Source organism: Salvia splendens, chromosome 8 (assembly GCF_004379255.2).
Source record: "Salvia splendens isolate huo1 chromosome 8, SspV2, whole genome shotgun sequence".
Classification (NCBI taxonomy): domain Eukaryota; kingdom Viridiplantae; phylum Streptophyta; class Magnoliopsida; order Lamiales; family Lamiaceae; genus Salvia; species Salvia splendens.
In genome coordinates, this window is record NC_056039.1 from 15,449,564 (window position 1) to 15,472,837 (window position 23,274).

Sequence of the window (23,274 nt, forward strand, 5' to 3'; positions counted from 1 at the left end):
GGACCTAAAATAATATCCCCTCTTCTCTTCTCGTTAAATGCAGAAACTCTAGAATCTAGATCATTATTGGATTTCATAATTTAGAAAGTGACCTTACATCCATAAATTATAAAGCTCGTGTATGTAATGTGAATTCTTTATTGATGGTTTAATATATGCCGATAATTTAAAATTTATAACAAAGACAAAGAAATTTGGAGAGTTGTTTAAAATCACAATAATTTCAAAATTGGTTAAGAACTTAATATATGAGTATTAATAATAAAGAAAACAAATCAAATATCGCAATATTTAATAATCAATAAAATCAATCCATATTAGCTATAAAAATACTACAAGATTACACTAGATCAAACTGCAACCACCCAACTTCATTTGGATACATATGCAATTTTGTATGCACTGACTTAATTACATATACGACAAATTCATAATTAAATGCAATTAACCAATATAATTAATTTGTTTAACATATATTAGAGCATCCGCAATAGCATATGTCCCGGCAGACGTCCGCTATTGCGTCGAAATGGGCAGACGCGGACGTCCCTTGCGGACAAGAGGTCGTCCGCTGGTTTCAGCGGACGTCCGACGGACGTCCCAAATTTTGATTTTTTATAAAAACTTTATATATACGGCTCGTTGCAAACTCTATATATACGATTTTTAAAAAAACTCTAACGCATGTATTATCGTAAAAAATGAAGGCCTAAAACAAAAACATATCATACCGTCGGGCCAGGGGCACTCCACGCCCCCGGACCCCCGTTCGGCTAGCGGCAAACTATATAGATTCAAGGCATAACATGTACTTTGTTTGAATCATTTTTTGGTTAGGGATGTGTTTTTTTGTGAACTATGTATTTTTTTTAATTTAAATATGTATGATTTTTTTAAATAAAATGGTTGTATTTTTTTCATATTCATGTCGAAATTTTAATTCCGTAAAATTGTATATTTATGAATTAGTGAATTTTGATTATTGGGATGTCCGCCGGGATGTCATTGGGGATGTCCGCTATTGTGGAGTGAGATGTCTTTATGACGGGGCAGTGCTGTGGAATATCCTTATGACGTGGCATGCGGTGTTTTGGATGTCCCTATCGTGAGTGCTCTTAATATGTGAATCTCCATCGCCGGACACGTGCCACCTAATATTCTGGTGGGAATCAGTTCTGCTGAGTTTGAGTAGATGCTCATAGCTCGTTGACATTGTTGTCGCCATTCTCAAAAACCCTGATCTCATGAAATTACCCCTTCAATTTCTTCCCCAAATTCACTCGTAGGAAAATGATGCTATCTTCTGGTCGAATTCTATCCATCTCTCACTCCACCGCGCCGTTTGATTCATCGGGATCGAGGCGGTACCTCCACAGAAAGCTCCAACCCATCGTGAAATGGCCGCCCAAGGCGTCGGACGCCGCCTCCTCCTCCTTTTCCGCATCCGATGACAAGACTTCCGTTCCGTAAGCGACACGAATTGAATTGTTTTTTCGTTTATTTGGTGTTCTGTTTTTCCAGTAATTGATTGAGATTTATTCTGATTTTACGCAGGTTTTGCATAATAGAAGGACCCGAGACGGTTCAGGATTTCGCAAAAATGGAAATACAGGAGATCCAGGATAATATTCGAGGTCGGAGAAATAAGATATTTTTGCTAATGGAGGAGGTACGTTTATTTTGTTGAATTTAATTTTCTGCTTGAAGCTTTGTAAAAGTTCTGACGTATTTCACATAAATTGATAGGTTCGTCGGCTTAGAATACAGCAAAGGATTAAAAACACCGAGCTTGGGATTGTAAAAGAAGAGCAAGAAAATGAGCTTCCAAACTTCCCATCTTTCATTCCCTTTTTACCTCCTTTGGTAAACGCCTAATTTTGCATGGTCTTGTCTGTATTGCATTAACAGCTGAACCTATCTTCAGACAGTGGCATCTGATAATTGACAAGTATGTTCTGTGCAGAACTCCACAAACCTTAAGCAGTACTATGCTACTTGTTTTTCTCTTATCGCGGGGTTCATGCTTTTTGGCGGACTTCTAGCACCCACTGTAAGTTCTATCGGGAAAAGGCACTTGCAGCTTGTAATTATGTGACAACTCTTTATGCTATGATATTGTTTCTTTTTTCTGTTGAAAAGTAAGAAGTCTATATGTACACAAATTTTCTTGTGAAGTAACCCTCCTGGCCCCCACCCCAACAGCAAACCCTACCATAAAGATTCTTTTCTCTTGAAGTGTGATTGTAAACTCCCATATAGATTCGTTTCTCTAAGAATTCAAATGCACTTTCATCTTCACTTCAAGTTTGTGCATAAAATTTATGCAGTGTCCCTGTATTATCTTCAGTTTAGTCTTACTCCAATCAAGCATGCTATTTCCTTGTATTTGGAACAATTTTTTTCAGCAGTGTTCTCCAATAGAATTCTTTCACTTGCAGTTTTTCACCTTAAATTTTATGTGAATTTCTTGATTCCCTTTCAATATGTTTTATGCATTTGTTATGCAACAACACTAAAATATTATCCATGTAGTACGATTCTTGTGACCCCCATTTGTCTAGTATTCTTAAGAAGCCGGAATGGCTTCAAGTCATTGTAATACCTTTTACTGCATATTTCCAGCTGGAGCTAAAACTTGGAATTGGAGGGACTTCATACAGTGATTTTATCAGTAGTATGCATCTTCCAATGCAATTGAGGTATGCTTCGTGGAGTCTTGATCACCTTAGCAGTTAGCATGTTTAGATGGTGCAGTGTGTCCCCATGCTCTATATCTGGCTTTCCTTCTTCTTACTAGAGTTCATGATTAGTTTAGCTGTACGATCACATGAGCTGGTCATGGAGCCTAACTGTATGACGATATCAAAGAAAAAATATATGATCATTTAGTATTGTTACTACTCTATTTAATATTTCTGCCTTTTCATCCATGCTCATATTTAAGAATTATTGGGCACTTTTCTAGCATGTCTCTGCTAATAGCTTCTGTGTAATAAATTATCCAGTCTTAATAACTGATCTTCTTTGTTTATTAACATAACCTGGGGACTTTAGAGCTCTCTAAGGTACTCATTTTCCTTCAATCATCTGGTCTTGATGAATTAACTTGTTCTCGTAGCTGTGTTTTTTTTTTCAAAACGTACTCTGCACTTGTCGTGTGAATTCTATGAAGAAGACAATATTTATTTATTGTTGTTTTTGTTACTGTACAAGCGTAATCTACTGTTGGAAGGGTTATTAATTCTTGAGTTTTCTTCAAATTGTTTGTGTTTCTTTTTGTCGTTAATTTGGAGTTCAAAGCTTGCCTTCTGCTCCAAAGTTCTTACTGAGAGAGTTCTCTCTATAAACATTGCAGTGAAGTTGATCCCATTGTGGCTTCTTTCTCGGGTGGAGCAGTTGGAGTAATATCTGCTTTGATGGTGGTGGAGATAAACAATGTAAAGCTGCAGGAGCATAAGAGATGCAAGTACTGTCTCGGCACAGGTAGTAAATAGATGTCATCTGTGTTCATTATGTTACATGCTACATGAGGAAGAAATCTTACTTTCGGTGTAGTATCGAGGACAGTGTAACATTTTACCTGGTGAGAAAATTTTAGTCCATCAACGTAATAGACTATATATCATTTTATGATTTTTTTTTATTTTTATTTTCCTTTTTGGAATCATTTTATGAATCTTAGCAAAGTATATCACCTAATGTAAAACACCTCCTTAAGGTGTATTACATCCAATAAAAGTGGAATGATACAGTGAAGATTGCTTACACAAATTATGAATTTTATGAGTGGATATCAGTTTCATAGAACTCGGGAATATGCAACATTCAATAAAAAGAGAATTTCAACAAAAAGAGTGAGCGATGCTTTTTCTTAAGACTTTCTTCCCTGCACAACTTTGGTAAGCTAACTATTCCAGTTGAGCAGTACTTTATGCAGTCAGCTACATTTCTTTTCACAAAGTACCTTGTCCTGTTATTGGCAAGCAGCCAAGATTCCTATTTAAAATTTAAACTAGCTACATACAGCTGAGAATGTTGTTGGTGCTTATGAAATATGCTTTCTTACAGGATATCTGGCATGTGCTCGTTGTTCAAGTACTGGCTCTCTTGTTCTTATTGAACCAGTCTCAACGTTTAATGGTGGGGATCAGCCATTGTCACCACCTAAGACAGAGAGGTGCTCCAATTGTTTGGGGGCAGGAAAGGTACGTTCGTCGGGCTTCAGGTTGACATTGATATTCCTTTCTCTCAAGACAGTGCCTTATTTCTGTTATCAGATGGGGTAAATGGACTACTTGAACAATATAATGGTAAAGGGTTGGCATTCTTGACCAAAAATATGTTACTAATTGTTAAGATAAGATAAACCCATTAGTTTAATGTTATAAGCATAGTATGCCTAGAATATATAGTGGAGGTCTGTGCATCTGCTTTATTTTGTCAAACGCATTAGATTCCCTTAAACCAATTATGTCAATCTCAGAAAATGTCTGGTTTAGTATCAAGACTAAAATCCCATCTGATTAATAATCCTTTATGTGATTTGTTAGTATACTTAGAGGTTTGAAGTTAGTGGATTGCTATATTGTAAGATAGCTGACCAGAAGAATACAGATAATCAAAGAAGATGGATGTAAGAGATCGAATTCCGTCCAGACAACTAATATTCTGAGATGGACATTCTGGCACACCGATGCACAATGCATCTGACTTAATTGAATCCTAGTCATGACAAATAAACCCTAATGGGGGATTGATGAGCTATAACTGAATTTAGTTAGGGTGGTTGCACCCATATGATTTGGATGCACACGAGTTATTCTCTTACTCTGTCCGTCCACTGATATGAGGCCAAGTTTGACTGGACACGGGTTTTAAGAAATGTAGTGAAAAGTGAATAGAAAGGGTTAGTAGAATGTGGGTCCGAGTTTATAATGAAATGTGAGTGAAATAAAGTTAGTGGTATGTGAGGTCTATTACCAAAAGTAGTAAAAAAGAAAATGAGACATTTATTGGTGGACGAACGAAAATGGCAAAATGGGACGTTTATTGCTGGACAGAGGGAGTATGTTGCAAGTCATTACATAGGAAAGTTGGTGCTTGAACTTATAAATGTAGTTTGTCTCATGTGTCTTTTCGCAGGTCATGTGCCCTACTTGTCTATGCACAGGGATGGCTATGGCGAGTGAGCATGATCCAAGGATTGACCCCTTAGACTGATTTTCTTGTTTTACGACTGCTAAAATGTGAATCTTTTCGTCCTCCACAATTTACCACATTTGATCCAAACGTCGTCTGAGATATATCTATCATTGAGTTAGGTGAGTTGTAAAATATTGAACATTCTCTCGCATGAATTGAAAGACAGAAATCCTACCTTGTGAGTTTGACTACAAAATTTAGATATACACGTATGGCGGTTGCAACGGGAAAAAGTATAGGTCGTTGTATGTTTTGTAACTTTAGATCCAACTTCACTTTTATTGTAAACTAGTGTAGTATCATTGTAAGCATTTCTACTTTCCGTATCAAATAGGAAATGATCCTTTGAATCATAGAACTACAACAAAAATATAGGATCAAGATCAACCAACATTTATCAAGTAATGGATTTTAGCCAATTGAACTCATCTTCTTATCAATCCAGAGATTATTTGGATTCCATTACTAATGAGGATTCAAAATATTACACATTGATCAATTAAAGAGATATTCAATTACTAAAAAGAAAGATTGATTCGCGATGTACAACATATTATATTTCTTTTAAAAATGTATAAAAAAATATTTATACATAAAAAAACTATTACTATTGCTATTTTTAAAAATTAGCCCATAAATATTAACCCATCGGTTCCATAAAAATAGGGATTCTTTTCTTTATAGTTTGTCGCATAAAGAATAGTTCATTTCCATTTATGAAAAGTTCTTGCTAACTCATTATTTATATACTCCCTCCAAACTGATAATTGTTGTGATATTAGCGTACATTGTATTATTTGTTTAGTTGTTTTGTAAAATTATCTAATACTACGTCTTTGTCCTGATGGTGTTTCATGAATTAGAAAAATTGTAACTATAGCTTACTCCGAATTTCCTTAATAGTACTCCCTCCGTCTACGAAAAATAGGTCATTTTCATTTTCTGCCCTCGTTTTGTAAAAATGATAATAAATAATTAAAGCGGAGAGAAAGAAAAATAAGAGAGGCAATAAAATAGACAAGAGGCTTCTCTATATTATTCTCTCTCATACTTTACTTTCTCTCAACTTTAACTATTTATTATCATTTTTTTCAAAACGAGTGCAGAAAATGAAAATGCCCTATTTTTCGTGGACGGAGGGAGTATTATTTAGATAGATGAAGTATATTTTATATGGAAAATTTTTATGGTCGATGTTTCATGTTCACATTGTCCAATCTTAAAAGGAATAAAAGTATAAGACGTTGTGTTAACTTTTTATATTTTTAGTTTTATAATGTAAATTAGAAAACGATAATATTGTACCATGAAAATTGGTATTTATTTTTTATTTTTAATATATTCATAAAACTCTATTTAGGCTATCCACAATAGGAATAACCCAGGAATAGCCCAGCCATAGCCTAGCCACAAACTCCTCCTGCCACATTATCAACACTAAAAATCCTCCTGCCACATCATAAATAGCCCAGCCATAGCCTAGCCACATCATAAATAGCCCAGCCACATCAATAGCCACATCACTCAAAATTATATAAAACAAATAATTAACAATCACACAAAATACGCAATTTAATTTACGATACATATACGAGAAAATTCAATAATATTATTAAAATTTAAAAAGTACATTAATTAAAAAAAATTACATAATGACGGGCAAGTCGCGTATATATAGTGTTTCGGAAACAAAAAAAAAATTAAAAATTCGCGCTAGGCGGTGCGCTAGGCGATCCGGACGCTGCAATAGCGCCTAGCGGATCGCCTATCGCCACGGAACCGCCGAGCGCTAGGCGGTTTTTTTTCGCGAAAATCGCTGGGCGGCTGCAATAGACCGCCTAGCGCACCGCCTAGCGCCGGCGCTCGGCTAGGCGGTGCGCTAGGCGCTATTGTGGATGCTCTTAGTTGGACCCTTGAACAAAAGTGTACTTGCCCAATATTGATATACGTGTACAAGTTTTAGTCAAGAAAACTGACAATCACATGTTGGTAGAGACTTTCTCAAGAATGTTCCTAGAATTTAATTCGATGGCTAACATCATCGTCATTATAAAATACTAAGGACACCCACGATGGAGCGTCCGATGGCGGTCATCGTCCTCGGGCGCGGACGATGCCTTCATTGTGGGTGCCCGCCATCTTCCGCGCCCTACGCCCACGCCCGATGCATCGTCCGCGGAAGAAGCGCAGACGATGGCCTATCGTCCGCGCCATCGGGCGCCCCATTGTGGGCTAGGCGGACGATGGGCGCGGACGATGACACGCGTTTTTTTTATTTTTTATTTTTCTGAATTTTGTCTATTTAAACCTCGTTTCTCATTCACTTGTTCATACGAACATCTCGCCTCTCTCATTTCGCTCATCTCTCACATTTCTACCTCTCTCGCATATCAAAATGAACCACGACGACGACACCACTAGTTCTAGTTCCTCGGAGTCAGGTAGTTCGACCTCGGAAGCCTTAGATGTAGCCGTTGAAGAGGCTATGGCGAAATGCTTAGTCGAAATGCAGCGCGAGGAGGCAGTGGCGGCGGAGCAGATCAACAGGCCTATTCGACGTCGGACGTCTGTCCGACGTGACCACGCGGCAGCTCACCAACGTCTGGTTGCAGACTATTTTGCCGATCAACCACGGTGGGGACCGACTGTTTTCCGCCGCCGGTTTAGAATGCCGCGTTACCTTTTTCTCAGCATTGTCCGGACGTTGTCGTCCCGTGATGAATACATGACGTATTGGGAAGACGGCATTGGCAGACCCGGCCTTACACCGTTGCAAAAGTTCACGGCTGCAATCCGTCAGTTGGCCTACGGCACCCCGACGGACATCTTCGACGAGTACCTCCACGTCGGAGATACAACAGGCCGGGAGTGCCTAAGGAGATTTTGTATGGGAGTTGTGGAGGCCTACAACGACACATATTTGTGTTAGCCGACTGCCACTGATTGCCAGGGCCTGATGAAGATGCACGAGACGGCGCACGGCTTTCCTGGGATGCTAGGGAGCATCGACTGTATGCACTGGCAGTGGAAGAATTGTCCGACGGCGTTGAGAGGCCAATTCACTAGTGGATACAAGGGCAGCCACCCGACGATGATCCTCGAAGCCATCACTGACCATCGGCTCTGGATCTGGCATGCTTACTTCGGCGTAGCCGGGTCGAACAACGACATCAACGTCCTCAACTCATCCACCCTCTTCACCGAGCAATGCAATGGCAACGGCCCGGCCATCGAGTTCACTGCCAACAGCCGTCAATACCACATGGGGTACTACTTGGCCGATGGCATATACCCACGGTGGCCTGTTTTTGTGAAGACAATCAGCTGCCCAATTGGTGAGAAGAGAGTTTTATTTGATCAAAAGTGATAAACTCGGATTTTAACTGTTTTATTGGACATTAAACATGATCTTTTGTGTGCTTTCATTGCATTATCTTAGAGTTTATGTCCATATATCACTATAAAGGTGTTTTGATGAGTTTATCTAGTGTTTGAAGTTAAAATAGGTAAAAATGGTCAAAATGAGCCAAGATGAGGCTGGGGTCTGCTTCAAACGTTAATATGACTACCATTATCTTCATCATCGAAAGAGCTTCGCGTGGGTACCTCACACGCCCCAATCGGAGTTCGGATGAGAGAGATATGGCCGATCAACGAAAGCCGCGCGCGACTGCCTAGAGTGCTACCCGACCGGGTGGATTTTATGTTGAATAATTCTACCCGGCCGGGTTGCCTGTTTTGTTCATGAAGACTCCAGAGAGTTCTACCCGGCCGGGTGAATTTCCTATGCAATCATTCCACCCGGCCGGGTCCGTCAATCTGACGATTTTTTAATGCCAGACGTGATTTTTTGGAGAGAAAATAAGTGGCAAGAGCTAGGGCAAAAAAAGACATTCTCTACGAGCCGCAAAAACACACACACACACTCTCTCTCAAGAACTCTTGGAAGAAGATTGAAAGAGCATGGTTTGCGTAGGTGTCGCTCAAGCAAGGATCTATCATACTGATCAGTATAAGAATCTCCGCTAGCCTAGAACCTACTTTCAAAGAATCCTCAACCCTCTTCTACTGGGTAGTATAGTGAAGGTAGGGGTCGAATCCCACAGAGATGGTGACGGTTGGACAGATTGGGTGATATTTTGGATGGTTTGGTTAGCTACCACGCTTGGGTTGAGTCTCTACCTAGACGGGAAATTAAGATGGTGTCCTACTGAATAGGAAGGGTGAATGGTGGTCGACATGTAGTGGTGTACGTGGAATTATGGTGGATGCGGTGTAACAGAAAATATGCGGAAAGTACTAGGTTTCTATAAAAGGCTAAACAGAAAAGCAGAGAATAAGTGGTAGTTGTGGTGACTAGGCTGACAGATCTGCAGGGTGTACTAAAGGTGAAGGACAAAAAGCAAAAAGCGTCTAAAAAGCAAAGTGGTCTCAAACTTGGATATGAACATCATCTTCTTCAACAAACACAAACTAAAATCAGAAAACAAACCAGATTCAACACCATAAAAACACAGATTAATAACTCACGAACACAGATCTACAATCAAACATTCCAAATCGAAAATCAAACATCGAAACTGAAATCCCGCCTACTGATCAGCATGGAAGAAAACAGGAAACACATAACTGCACCTTGCATGAAACAAACCTCTATGAAATAAAAGTAAACAGATTATGCTAACTCGAAGAAATAAACTACTAACTGGAAACACATGATTCGATACTCAAAACGATCAGAAACTCTAGATCTAAGCTAACTAGGCAGAAGGAAAAGAGATCGGCGAAGTAAACTGAACAGAAAATAACTTCATAGCATAAAACATGTTTGGATCTTCAAACAAAGTACTTCTAGGCGGTGAAATTCAAAAGCAAACAAAGATCCAGCGTAAGGAAAAACAAGCAATTTAACTACGAAAGCGAAATAAAAGTTTTTTGCCACGCCGGGCGATGGAACTTCTAACTACGATCTTGATGACTGGATGAGAACGTCTGGAACTCTGGGAACTTCTTGATCTTCAAGTGACCATGGCAGTGGCGAGGAACGAGACTCTGGACTGGGCTGAAGGACTGAACTACCGAGAGAATTCTACCTAAGAGTGATGATGATGAATCTGTTGATGATCCTTTCTCTCTCCAAGTGGCTTCCTTTTATAGGGAGGCTTACCCTTGATTTTAGGGTAAAACCTTGTGGTGAGATGACTTCTTTGCCCTTAATTGTGGTTGATCAGTCCCAGCTATCCTTCTTCTCCATCTCGAGCCATTTTTGTATGTATACTGGTCAGTACGTAATCGTCCTGACGCCTTTTTCACCTGAAGTATCTGAAGCTTTGCCTACTGGCTAGAACACTCAACCTGCACGCTTAAGCAACTTGTTTTACAGATAAAGTTCAAATATGCACATCATACTCACCAGTAACCAAGGCCTAGAATACGACTTAACAAACTGCTCACACTTACCACATGCTTGTCCTCAAGCGTGAAGAACAAACAAAAAAAAGAAATAAGTCGAATTCTAGCCTGGTTACTCCCCTGACCGACTCTACCTAAACTAGACTCTATACTACGACGCAAAGAAAAACACTTGAACAAACATAGAAAAAACACACAAACAAACATAAAAAGACTAAAACACAAAGATCGGGTTATATTTTCAACCATCCCTCCCCTCGGGATCAGGTGCAATCCGGCCTTAGACAACCTTGAACTTCTGCCGCCCCCCTTTTCTTTTCCAGTCAGTACATCCGCTTGTCAAGATCGCCCACACTCTCGGCCGAACACTAGGTTCACTCAGTCACTCATACCTCACCAGGAGTATTAGGACTATTCTCTCTAATTGCTGGACCACAAAATGCTTCGGACTTAGATCTCTCGTGCAGCGACTGAAGGACTTAAAAGCTTGTAAATGGGCTATTGGCTTGTAATGTTTTGGGGTGGATGTTCCTAAGGCTCTAGGTTCAAAATTTCTGCTTCATTGAGGTGGGGGAACTGTGTGCATTTGGGCTCTTGGTTTTTGCTTCTCTTGGCTGGCACTTCTGGCTATGATCTCCAACTGGTCAGTAGCTTCTTGTGGCTTCGCCACCCTTATTCCTTCTTCATTTTTTTTGTGGCCGAGTTTTTTTCTGACCATTTTCTTCATATTCTTTCTTCTTCTCTTTTTTTTTCTTTTTCCCCCGTGGCTTCGCCACCCTTATACCTTCTTTTTGGGCCTGGGATGACTCCCTGGCCGATTTTCTTCCAAACTTTCTTGTCCAGCTGGATTCTGCTTTCTTGTATACCCTTCTAGCCACTAAGCATCATTCACTTCATGCCTTGCACACACACAGTCCCAGTGGCTAGGAGTATTTATCTGGGTATAAAGAGTTAGAAAAGAGGTTCTAAAGGTGGTTTTTTTTTGGGGGGGGGTTCCTACTGCCTTCAGTGTTGCTACATGCAGTCACTTCACCCTAGGCAATTTGTGGCAGCCGCTCTTTTCTTTTCTAAACATGTGGAAAGTGGTTCCACTTAAAGCTTATAACTCACATTTTAAGAGGTCTTTCGTGTTTGGCTCTAAGTATGAGCTTTTATCTCATACTCACATCATCTATCCTGGCTAGGAGGTACTAAGGAGGGTGGTTTCTGTTTTCCAGCATGTCTTATTTCCCTCAATTCCGCTTACCGTCAGCTCAAGACAGTTGAGTTTTAAGCCCAATCAACAAAAAAAAAAAACTATACCTAACAGGACACTAACACAAGCACAAACACATACCACACATATACACATTCATCATACTGGTCATTGCGTCCCCCCTCCCACTTCACAAGTGTCTGCCCTCAGATAGGGCTGTGAAGTGGAAAAGGTAATGGCCAGTATGATGGACACATAGATAAACAGACAAAAACAACATATTAAAACTAAAACTTCTCACACTTAGACTATGGAATGGGCTAAGTGGGAGAGTTTGAAAACCTAAACAGAAATCAACAAACAAAACACACATATATACAAAACTCCTCACACTTAGGCCATGCAATGGGCTAAGTGTGAGCCAACATGCTTACGAAAAAGAAAACAGAAAACACAAACACATGCGCCAAAAAGACAAACCCTTAACTTCTCACACTTAGACTATAAAATAGGCTAAGTGTTATGAATGGGGTTTGCGCACAAACAAAAATTATACTACCTAAATAAACAAAACACAAACAGAAATACGGAAAACTAAAAACATAAAAAAAACTAACTGGTCAGTAGGTGTGGTGGTCACTTGTTCCTCCTGCTCCTTCGCGGGGCAGGTTGTGGTGCAGGTGGTTCTACCGGTTTCTCCTCCTCATTCTCGGATTGCTTGTTCCCAGATTCTGCCGACTCTTCGGCATCTCCTTCCTCTTGTTCCGCCTCTAGTTTCTGCTCTGCTTCTATCGTCTCGGTTAATACCTCCGCTGATACTCGTGTTTCATTAGCTCGACCTCCATGGCCACTTGGTTCAACAGTTTCCTCTTGGCCTCGTTGTGTTAACTCCATCAATATCTCGTCTATCACGGACGCCATCCTGGCAATTTCTGTTATCAACCGGTGGTTTTCCTCTCCTAGCCTGGTAACAATCGTCTCCAAAGCTTCTTGCTTTTGACTCTGCCTCGTCTGTCCTGCAGACTCCTTCAGGATCCCTTCCATTACTGATGCTAACCGTGTCATTTCTGATCTCATCTGTCTGTTTTCCTCCGCTATCTCATCCACAGCATTCTCTAGCTTTTCCTGTCTCTGCTCCTGATCTTGTGTTCCCGGATGTGCTGCAGATCTCCCAGTCGGTATAGCTTCTTCTCCCATTGCGTAGAATTGGGGTGCGCCCTGCCTCATGTAAACGGTGTTCGTTCGGACGAACAAAGGTGTATCAAAAAGACCAGGAGGATCCACCATGATCTGGTCGGATAAGTCTTCGGCCTCCGTGATGATGATGTTGTTTCTGACGAACACTCCCAAGACATGGCAGAGAGTGAGGTTCCTCGCTGGGTGGGTGGCAATTAGATGGCATTCGTAGGCGGTCCAAAAACCCAGATGCAACTTCCTTCCCTGTTTGGCGCACCAGAGAAGATATAACTCCGTCATCGATGTCCTAACAGCGGAGTTTGACTGCCCCAATAAATTGAAATCCAGGTAAAGCTGTACAAGACGCAGAATTGGGTTGTTGAAAAGAACGGAGCGGGAAATAGTGGACTGGAATTGCCCTGCATCAGGGTGAGTAAGTTCCTCCCAGGCTTCCTGAGGCTCAAATTCCACATGCCTGCGGGGAATTCCCGCTCCCTACTTCTCTACTCAGGCCCTATGGCCTCCTCTAAACTGCACATTCCCAGACGCACGGTCCACTCTATCAAGCTCATCCGTATCTCTCCGCCAAACAACCTAAAACTGATACATTCCTCATCTAGATCAGTGGTGACCTTAAACCTAAAGGTCGTGAAAAACTCCTTCGCTAATCTAACCGGGACACTCGGATCCCCATTCTCCAACAACCATTCGAATCCTAACGCGTGCAAATAAGATAGAAATTGCTTGCGGGCACCTAACTCATCTAAGGAAGGAATGTGAAGTACTTTTCCGCTCTTCACCTGCTTACTCTCTTCATCCTTGCTATCGAAAGCATTCTGTAGCTCCTTCGAGTCGAAAAGCTTCATCTCCTCCACCAGATCATCAGTAAGGTCCACTGTCCAGCGCCGATACCTCAGTCTCTCTACCGGTGGGTGGATTAACTCTCGATGATCATTCTGAAGATGTTGTTCTGCGTACTCCTCAGCCTCCAAAGAGATATCGCTGTCGGAGGCTGATTCCTCGCTGGCAGCGTATTCGCTATCACTTCGCTCCCTTCGGTGTTCCTGGACTTGCTGAACTGACTCAGTAATGACTATGCCAGTGTTTACTGTACGTGGCTTCTTGTTGCTGGGCTTCTTCTTCATAGGGGCCTTCCCCTTTCGTTTTCTCTCTTCACGGTATCTAACTTCCTCTCCGTCATTTTTGTCTTTCTCTTCTTCAGGTTCCTTCTCAGCTTGTGTTGAAAGTTGATCCTGGATAGTAGGACTGGTCTCCTTGTGGCCTACTGACCTGGATGCGAGGTCCAGACCCTCAGCCATCCCGTCAGCCTCTTCACCTTGGCCACTCAGTGTTGAAGATACCGCTCTGGTTTCCATTGCAGTATCCTCTAGGTCGGTAACAGGTAAAGGCTCCTCCCCAGGTTTTGTGGGAGTGGTCCTTTCTTCTTCACTCAAGATCTCCACGGGATTTGTCTCTGTGTTCGGCTTCGCCTTACTAGCTGCCCATTTGCCCAGGCATCGCTGCGATACCCTTTGCGGCTTCGGTTGTACCTCCTTCTGGTCTCCCTTCAACACTAACTTCTTTTAACTACCTTTGGTTTTATCACGGGTGGTGCTACTTGTTCAGATTCCTCTAAACTCTCTACCGTCTCCTTCTAAGCAGTATGCTCCTCAACTGCCCATTTTTCTTGCTGGGGAGTTTCTGACTTGTCTTCCACCATTCCTCCTGCTACCCCGGATTTGAGGTCCGGTCCCTCAACCATCCTGGCAGCGTCTTCTTCCTGCCGATATGCCCCTTCCAGAATCGCTTGAAATTCTTCATCCGTCATAAGGCCCTGCTTTCTGGCCGTCTCATTTAGATCTATGGTCTCTCCTACTACTCCTTGAGGAACCGGCTCTGCTATCGGTGTCTTCTCTGTCTCACCGCTCCCTTCTTTGTCTCCATGTTCCTGACTCGTCCTGGCCTCACCCTCCTCAGGGTTAGAGTCGTAATGGGCAGCGACATCGTCAAGTTCCGCTGAATTGGGTACTGAGGTTTCCGATGGCGAGGTCGCCGAGGGAGTTCCCTCCTCTGAATGTACTGCTGTATGGCTGATCGGTGCAGGCGGAATTTCACTGGGTGCGGTTCCTACGCCCCCCATTTGGCCGAAACTGGTCAGGGCCGTCGTCCAGTCCCTTGTCGGGTCTTGTTGGCGAAGAAATGCCATCATGGCATCCATGGAAATCATGGGTGGCGGCTGAGCGGTCGGTGCCGGTGGTGGTGGATTTGGCTGTGGTTGTGCCTCCGGGGTTTCTTGGCGGCGAGGTTTGATTTTCTTGGCGAACGCTTTCTTCCCCATGATCGGAAATTTACGATTTGGTGGTGGAAAGTAGGGTTTGAACTGGTGGAAATGGGAAAGAAACTTTTGGGAGAGAAAGTGTAAATGAGGGTTTGTGAGGGAAAAGGGCTGGGACGGTGAGTTTAATTTGGATGAGAGAGAGCAGTTGCAGGTGGTTGTAACCGGTTATCAGGGGTTGCCGGTCGCGACGCTTCAGATGGGAGGCGGTTGAGATTGCTGGCCTCTGATTGGTCAGCGTGTCCCTTCTCTCTGCTCACGCGCCACTCCCAGCCGCTGCCACCCTACAAAAGCTGCACCGACTTTAATTCAAATTTTCATCCTCTCCATAATCCCCCCTATACTTACCTAATAAGGAAAATAAATCAAATGGGCCCTTAAATAAAATTTGAAATAGCACCAGATAGGCAATTTTTTCAATACGTATTACAAATTAAAATTAAGGCCCGAATTTTTTTTTGATTTTTTTAGAAATTATCTTGCATGCAGAGATTAACTACGTATTTACAATATTTACATCTTCCTTAGGCAATTTGGAATTCCACTTGGCCAGTATATGCAAACTATTTAAAAAAAAAGAAACTAGCCACGTGGAACTCCAAATTCCTATCTTACTGATCAGTAGACAACCGTAGTAAGTTTTGCAGTGGAATTTCATCCACTACACCGACCTCACTATCCTCCCTAAATATTTTTAGCCTATGTCCATTTACTATGAAAGGTTCAGAGTTAGGAAAACTCCCTGAAATTTCCACTGCTCCATTGGAACGGAGTGAGGTGATGACATAAGGCCCTGTCCATTTCGACTTGAGCTTCCCAGGCATGAGCTTCAGCCTCGATTGGAAGAGTAGTACCTTCTGCCCAACATGGAGATCCTTGGTCCTCAGATTCCGGTCGTGCCACAATTTGGTTCGCTCCTTGTACCACATAGCTGAATCAAACGACTTCAATCTAAGTTTCTCAAGCTCCTGCAGCTGCAGCTTCCTTTCCTCTTCATAGGCTGTAGCATCCATATTCACTTTCTGTACTGCCCAGTATGCCCAGTGTTTAATTCCAACCGGTAAATGGCACATCTTCCCAAAAATGATCCGGTATGAGGACATTCCTATGGGGGTCTTGTAGGCTGTACGATATGCCCATAGAGCATCCTCTACCCTTGCACTCCAATCCTTCCTAGAAGGATTTACAGTCTTCTCCAAGATCTTCTTTATCTCGCGGTTAGAAATCTCCGCTTGACCGTTAGCTTGCGGATGGTAGGGGCTTGATAGTCTGTGGTGTACGCCGTATTTTTTCATTAATGCTTCAATTGTGCGATTACAGAAATGTGTACCTTGGTCCGATATGATCGCTCTTGGTACTCCGAACCGGCTGAAGATATGACTCTTTAGGAACTTGGCCACCTCCCTTGCTTCACACGTGCTTGTGGCCTTGGCCTCCACCTTTTTGGAGACGTAATCCACTGCAACTAAAATGTACAAATTTCCATAGGACGAAGGAAACGGACCCATGAAATCCATTCCCCATATGTCGAACAACTCACAAACAATGACGGGTACCTGCGGCATTTCATCCCGGGCAGATATTCCTTCGGTCAGTTGACAGCGCTCACAAGTTCTGCAGAACTCGTACGCATCCTTGTTGAGCGTTGGCCAATAAAAGCCGCTGTCCAGAATCTTCCTTGCCGTCTTCTTAGGACCGAAGTGTCCTCCACATGCCAAAGAGTGGCAATGTGTCACAACGTCCCTTTGCTCCCAGTCAGGAACGCACCTCCTTATCACTTGATCGGATCCTACTCTCCACAGATAGGGGTCGTCCCAAACGTAGTATTTTGCCTCACTCCTGATTTTCATTCTCTGGGCCTTGGTAATACTCGGCACCTCTGGAAGTTCTCCAGTCACTAGGTAGTTGGCCAGGTCTGCATACCACGGCTCTTGCCCTACCTTTTCTTTTCCTTTTTCAGTATCGTACTGGCCAGTAAGCTTCATCACTTCTTCCCAGTCAATCTTCCTGGCCTCAAAATTTACCTCACATAAATGCTCTTCTGGAAACTTGTCGTACACTTTGTCGTTGTTTCCCTCTTGCACTATTCTACTTAAATGGTCCGCCACCTTGTTCTCGACTCCCTTCTTATCTTCCACGTCCCAATCGAATTCTTGTAACAAAAGGACCCATCGGATCAAGCGGGGTTTGGATTCCTTCTTGGCAATCAGATACTTAATCGCTGCATGGTCAGTATAAACGATGACCTTGGATCCCAACAAGTATGGCCGGAACTTCTCGAAAGAATACACCACTGCCAGCATCTCTTTCTCAGTGGTATCATAATTCCGCTGGGCTTGATTCAGAGTCTTAGATGCATAAAAAATTACGTACCTCTTCCCATCGATCTTCTGTCCCAGTACGGCTCCCACTGCATAATCGCTGGCGTCGCACATCACTTCGAAAGGATAGTCCCAGTCAGGAGCCCGTATGATAGGTGCGGATATCAGCTTTTCCTTGAGAAGGTTAAACGCAGCCTTGCATTGCTCATCAAAAACAAACTCTACTTCATGCTGAAGGAGTCGGGTAAGGGGTTGGGCAATCTTGGAGAAATTCTTGATAAATCTTCGATAAAATCCGGCGTGCCCCAGAAAACCCCTTATCCCCTTCTGATCAGTAGGGAACGGTAATTTGGATATAACATCCACCTTAGCTTGATCCACCTGGATTCCCCACTCTGAAACCACGTGTCCCAGAACAATCCCTTCGGTGACCATAAAATGACACTTCTCTAAATTCAACACCAGACTTTTTGCTTGACACCTTTCTAGAACTATATCCAAATGATGAAGGCAAGAATCGAAAGAGTCTCTGTAGACCGTGAAGTCATCCATGAATATCTCTATGCAGTCTTCAATCAAATCGGAAAATATGCTCATCATACATCGTTGAAACGTGCCTGGAGCGTTGCATAGACCGAAAGGCATGCGTCGGTATGCATAGGTTCCGAATGGGCAAGTGAAGGTGGTCTTATCCTGGTCTTCCGGATCCACGTAAATTTAGAAGTAACCGCTGTACCCATCCAGAAAACAGAAGTACTTCTTCCCAGCTAATCTCTCCAACATTTGGTCGATGAAAGGCAAGGGAAAATGGTCCTTCCTGGTCGCATTGTTCAGCTTACGGTAATCGATGCACGTTCGCCAACCCGTGACTAGCCTCGTTGGTATTAGCTCATTCTTCTCATTCTTCACGCCTTGGATCCCTGATTTCTTTGGAATCATGTGAATGGGGCTGACCCACTCGCTGTCCGGCACTGAATAGATAATCCCTAGCGACAACAACTTCAAGATTTCCTTCAATATCTCTTCTCGCATGTTAGGGTTTACCTTCCTTTGAGCATCTCGATGTACCTTTGCTCCTTCCTCCAACCTAATGTGGTGCATGCAGACGTCGGGGCTAATTCCAACTAAATCTGTGAGACTCCATCCAATCGCCTTCTTGTTCTTGCTCAACACGGTCAGTAGCCTAGCCTCTTGTTCCTTCGTAAGGCTGCTGCTGATGATCACTGGATGTGAGTTCTCCTCTCCGAGGAAAGCATACTTCAAATTCGATGGTAATTTCTTCAGCTCAACTTGGGGTGGAAGTGTGTCTTCGGGTAGAGGGTTTTTCTCAGCCTCTCCTCCTTTCTCTAATTCTCCCTCTGGAGATTCCTCTATACTGACTGGTAGTTGAGCCCCATGCGGCTCCAATGAACTCTGATTTCTGGCAGAAGTCCTTAATTGCTCCTTCTATCTCTTCATCAGTCAGCCCTTGGCTACGTATCAGATCACACCATGCAGCGGCTTCTACGTCAGCTTTCTCATAGACATCTAAAGCTTGGAGCTTTTCCTGCAATAGTTCGGTCTCAAGAAAATCTTGGACTAATGGGTCAATCACATCAACATGGAATAAATTTTCAGAATCGATAGGCTTTTTCATGGCCTCATTAATATCAAAAGTAAACTTTTGCCCATGAAAATCAATGCAAATTGTTCCCTCAGCCATGTCTACTATTGTCTTGGCTGTTCTAAAAAATGGCCTACCTAACAATATTCCACTAGATTCCCTAGCCTCGGACTCACTCATTTTGATCACATAAAAGTCAGCAGGGTAGGTAAACTCATGCACTCTGACCAACACACTCTCTAAAACACCCTCAGGACTTATGCATGACCTATCAGCCAGTTGGATCAACACCCTAGTACTCGACAATCTAACCCCCTTCAATTGGTTATAGATCGACAAAGGCATGACATTAATAGAAGCTCCAAGATCACACATTGCATGCTCGACTTTCACATCTCTTATTGTTATAGGCAGGGTGAACATACCTGGATCGGCCCTCTTGGGCGGTAGCTTCTCCTGCACTATTGCTGATGCGATCCCTTCTACCATAATTTTTCCATCCTCCTGGGCTTTCTCGGCTATGAACTCCTTAATAAATTTCCCAAGTGGGGGTATCTTCACAGCTTGGAGGAATGGTATGGTAACATCCAGTTTCTCGAAAATTAACAAGTAATCCACTGGGTTTTCCTTCTTCCTCTTAGTTACGAAACGGTAAGGGAATGGTTTCTCCCCCTTTCTCTCCTCTACCGGTCCCTCAGCAACCTTCGTGGGACCTTCCTTGGACAGATTCTGGGTCTGAGTTTCCTTCGTTCTGGATTCTACCTCTTGATGGGGTTCCTTCCTGACCAGTACGTTCTCGGGCTCGCCTTTTCCACATGGTGTTTCTCCCAAGAAAAATGGGTCCTGCATCTGAGGTAGAGGTCTGCGTAGCTCTTTTTCCGAGACAACGTCCCCCAATAATGTTGCTCCACTTGGTTCTCCACTAGACTTCTTTGGCTGGGGTCCTTCATAGGTAGTGTCGGATCGTAGTGTGACTTTGCTCACATTCGCCTTTTCAGGCACATGGACTGTGGACGGGAGTTTCCCTGAGTTTCCTTTCATTTCACCCATCGAACTGGCCAGTTGGGCCAACTGCCTATTCATCATATCCATGTTCGCCTTATGCTCCTTCTGGGCACTCTGCATCCCTTGCACTACTTCATTATGGGAATGTAACTCACCCTTGATACCTTGCTGCGATGCGAGCAATTCTCCCATCATGTCCTCCATAGATCTCCTTGACCTGCTAGGATATTGGGATTGATTCGGCCCTTGGTGCTGGTTATACTGGGAATTTTGGAAATTTTGCTGGTTCGGGTTAGGTGGGTATTGGTTATACTGGCCAGGAGGGTTGTACTGATCAGTATGATATTGGTTCTGGTTCTGGTTTTGGAACTGGGTTGGGTTTTGCTGAGGTGGTGGTCCTTGGTTAGGTTGACTCTGATAATTTTGAAAGTTCCTCTGGTGGGGTGGTACATAAACATGGTTTGGGTTTTGTGGGTGTTGGTTTTGAGGTTGTTGACTGTGGGGTTGTTGGTTCCTTCCTGACCAGTTGAACTGGTTGATTGGATTTTCCGGGCCACGGTTGAAATTCTGGTTCGGGTGGGGGTTGTATTGGTTCTGACCTTGACCTTGGTTTTGATTTTGGCTCCCATCTCCCCATCGAAAATTCGGATGATCCCTCCATGGTGCATCCCGTTGTCTCCCTTGGATCCAATGCCCACTAGAATTGTAATACCCAGCAGCGTTGACTTGCTCCATATTCACGAAGTCATTGGGCTGATCATAGCTCGGCCCTTGGTTCCCTTGTTCTGCACCCTTGTAGTTTCCAGCTGGGGAAGTTGGTGGCGCATTTTTCTCGATTGCACTTAAGAGCGTCTTCTTCAATTCGTCCATCTTCAAATCCATCTTCTGTTCTATCTTCTGCTCCTGGTCAGTAGACAAGGCGCTGGCGATCCTTTCTCTACTGTAACCATCTCTGGAATTGTCATACTCCTTTTTTGCGCTCAACAGTTTCCCTAGGACCCTTTTAGCTTCGCTGACCCTTAGCTGCGTGAAGCTTCCTCCTGACGAGGAATTCGCTAGATCCTTGGTTGCTTTGTTCATCCCTTCATAAAAGACATGGTGTACTTCAATATCCGCCATGCGATGGTTGGGGCACGCATCCAAGAGGCTCATATATTTAGCCCAGTAATCACTCAAAGGCTCATCGTATCCTTGCTTCACATTAGTTATCTCTCTCTTCAGCGCATTTGTCTTTGACGATGGGAAAAACTCGCCTAAGAATGCTGACTTGAAATCGGCCCAACTCTCAATGGAGTTGAATGGCAGACGCATGAACCAAGTGTTGGCTTCCCCTTTTAGAACAAACGGCAAAGCCTTCAATCTATAGTCATCCTCGGTCGCCCCTGCTGGCCTCCTTTGCGCCCTACGAATCTTACAAAATTCATGCAGGAACTCGTAAGGTCCTTCATAGCTCTTTCCGCAGTATGTAGGCAGAATTGCGATAACATGGGGCTTCACATCACAGGCAGTCTGCCCCGGGGTGACTACAATGGCTTGCGGTGGTTCTCCCTCGTTATGCGCGTTCAGGGTACCGATCTCTGGATCATCATCTCCGTTGGCAGCCATCTCCCCTGGGTTGCCTTCCAATAGTGGTATCTCTTCTGGTATTGGTCCTTCTATGGTGTATTGCTCCTCGTCGCTACTCGAACCTAAGTCAGACAAAGCCGTCGACAAGCCGGATCGAGTGGTTACGAATATATATCCTTGCTGAAGTATCTTCGGCCTCCACTGGTCAGGAGCCGAGCTGCTTCTCATATACTGAAATTAAAAGAAAAGGAAAACGTTGTGCACAATATATACGCCAAAGTATCACACACAATAGCTTCAAATAACGACATCCATCCCCGGCAACGTCGCCATTTGAAAGAGCATGGTTTGCGTAGGTGTCGCTCAAGCAAGGATCTATCCTAATGATCAGTATAAGAATCCCCGCTAGCCTAGAACCTGCTTTCAAAGAATCCTCAACCCTCTTCTACTGGGTAGTATAGTGAAGGTAGGGGTCGAATCCCACAGAGATGGTGACGGTTGGACAGATTGCGGTGATATTTTGGATGGTTTGGTTAGCTACCACGCTTGGGTTGAGTCTCTACCTAGACGGGAAATTAAGATGGTGTCCTACTGACTAGGAAGGGTGAATGGTGGTCGACATGTAGTGGTGTACGTGGAATTATGGTGGATGCGGTGTAACAGAAAATATGCGGAAAGTACTAGGTTTCTATAAAAGGCTAAACAGAAAAGCAGAGAATAAGTGGTAGTTGTGGTGACTAGGCTGACAGATCTGCAGGGTGTACTAAAGGTGAAGGACAAAAAGCAAAAAGCGTCTAAAAAGCAAAGTGGTCCCAAACTTGGATATGGACATCATCTTCTTCAACAAACACAAACTAAAATCAGAAAACAAACCAGATTCAGCACCATAAAAACACAGATTAATAACTCACGAACACAGATCTACAATCAAACATTCCAAATCGAAAATCAAACATCGAAACTGAAATCCCGCCTACTGATCAGCATGGAAGAAAACAGGAAACACATAACTGCACCTTGCATGAAACAAACCTCTATGAAATAAAAGTAAACAAATTATGCTAACTCGAAGAAATAAACTACTAACTGGAAACACACGATTCGATACTCAAAACGACCAGAAACTGTAGATCTAAGCTAACTAGGCAGAAGGAAAAGAGATCGGCGAAGTAAACTGAACAGAAAACAACTTCATAGCATAAAACATGTTTGGATCTTCAAACAAAGTACTTCTAGGCGGTGAAATTCAAAAGCAAACAAAGATCCAGCATAAGGAAAAACAAGCAATTTAACTACGAAAGCGAAATAAAAGTTTTTTGCCACGCCGGGCGATGGAACTTCTAACTACGATCTTGATGACTGGATGAGAACATCTGGAACTCTGGGAACTTCTTGATCTTCAAGTGACCATGGCAGTGGCGAGGAACGAGATTCTGGACTGGGCTGAAGGACTGAACTA

General features: G+C 43.0%; 1 protein-coding gene across 1 annotated transcript; it reads left to right on the forward strand.

Moving 5' to 3' along the window:
- Window positions 1-1,145: 1,145 nt before the first annotated feature.
- Window positions 1,146-5,555, forward strand: LOC121743085 (protein ORANGE, chloroplastic-like). Its single transcript, XM_042136275.1, has 8 exons — window positions 1,146-1,466; window positions 1,555-1,669; window positions 1,747-1,863; window positions 1,964-2,050; window positions 2,623-2,699; window positions 3,356-3,483; window positions 4,069-4,205; window positions 5,143-5,555. The coding sequence occupies exons 1-8, from the start codon at window positions 1,291-1,293 to the stop codon at window positions 5,218-5,220; spliced, it is 915 nt and encodes a 304-aa protein (XP_041992209.1). The 5' UTR covers window positions 1,146-1,290; the 3' UTR covers window positions 5,221-5,555.
- The last annotated feature ends 17,719 nt before the right edge of the window (window positions 5,556-23,274 follow it).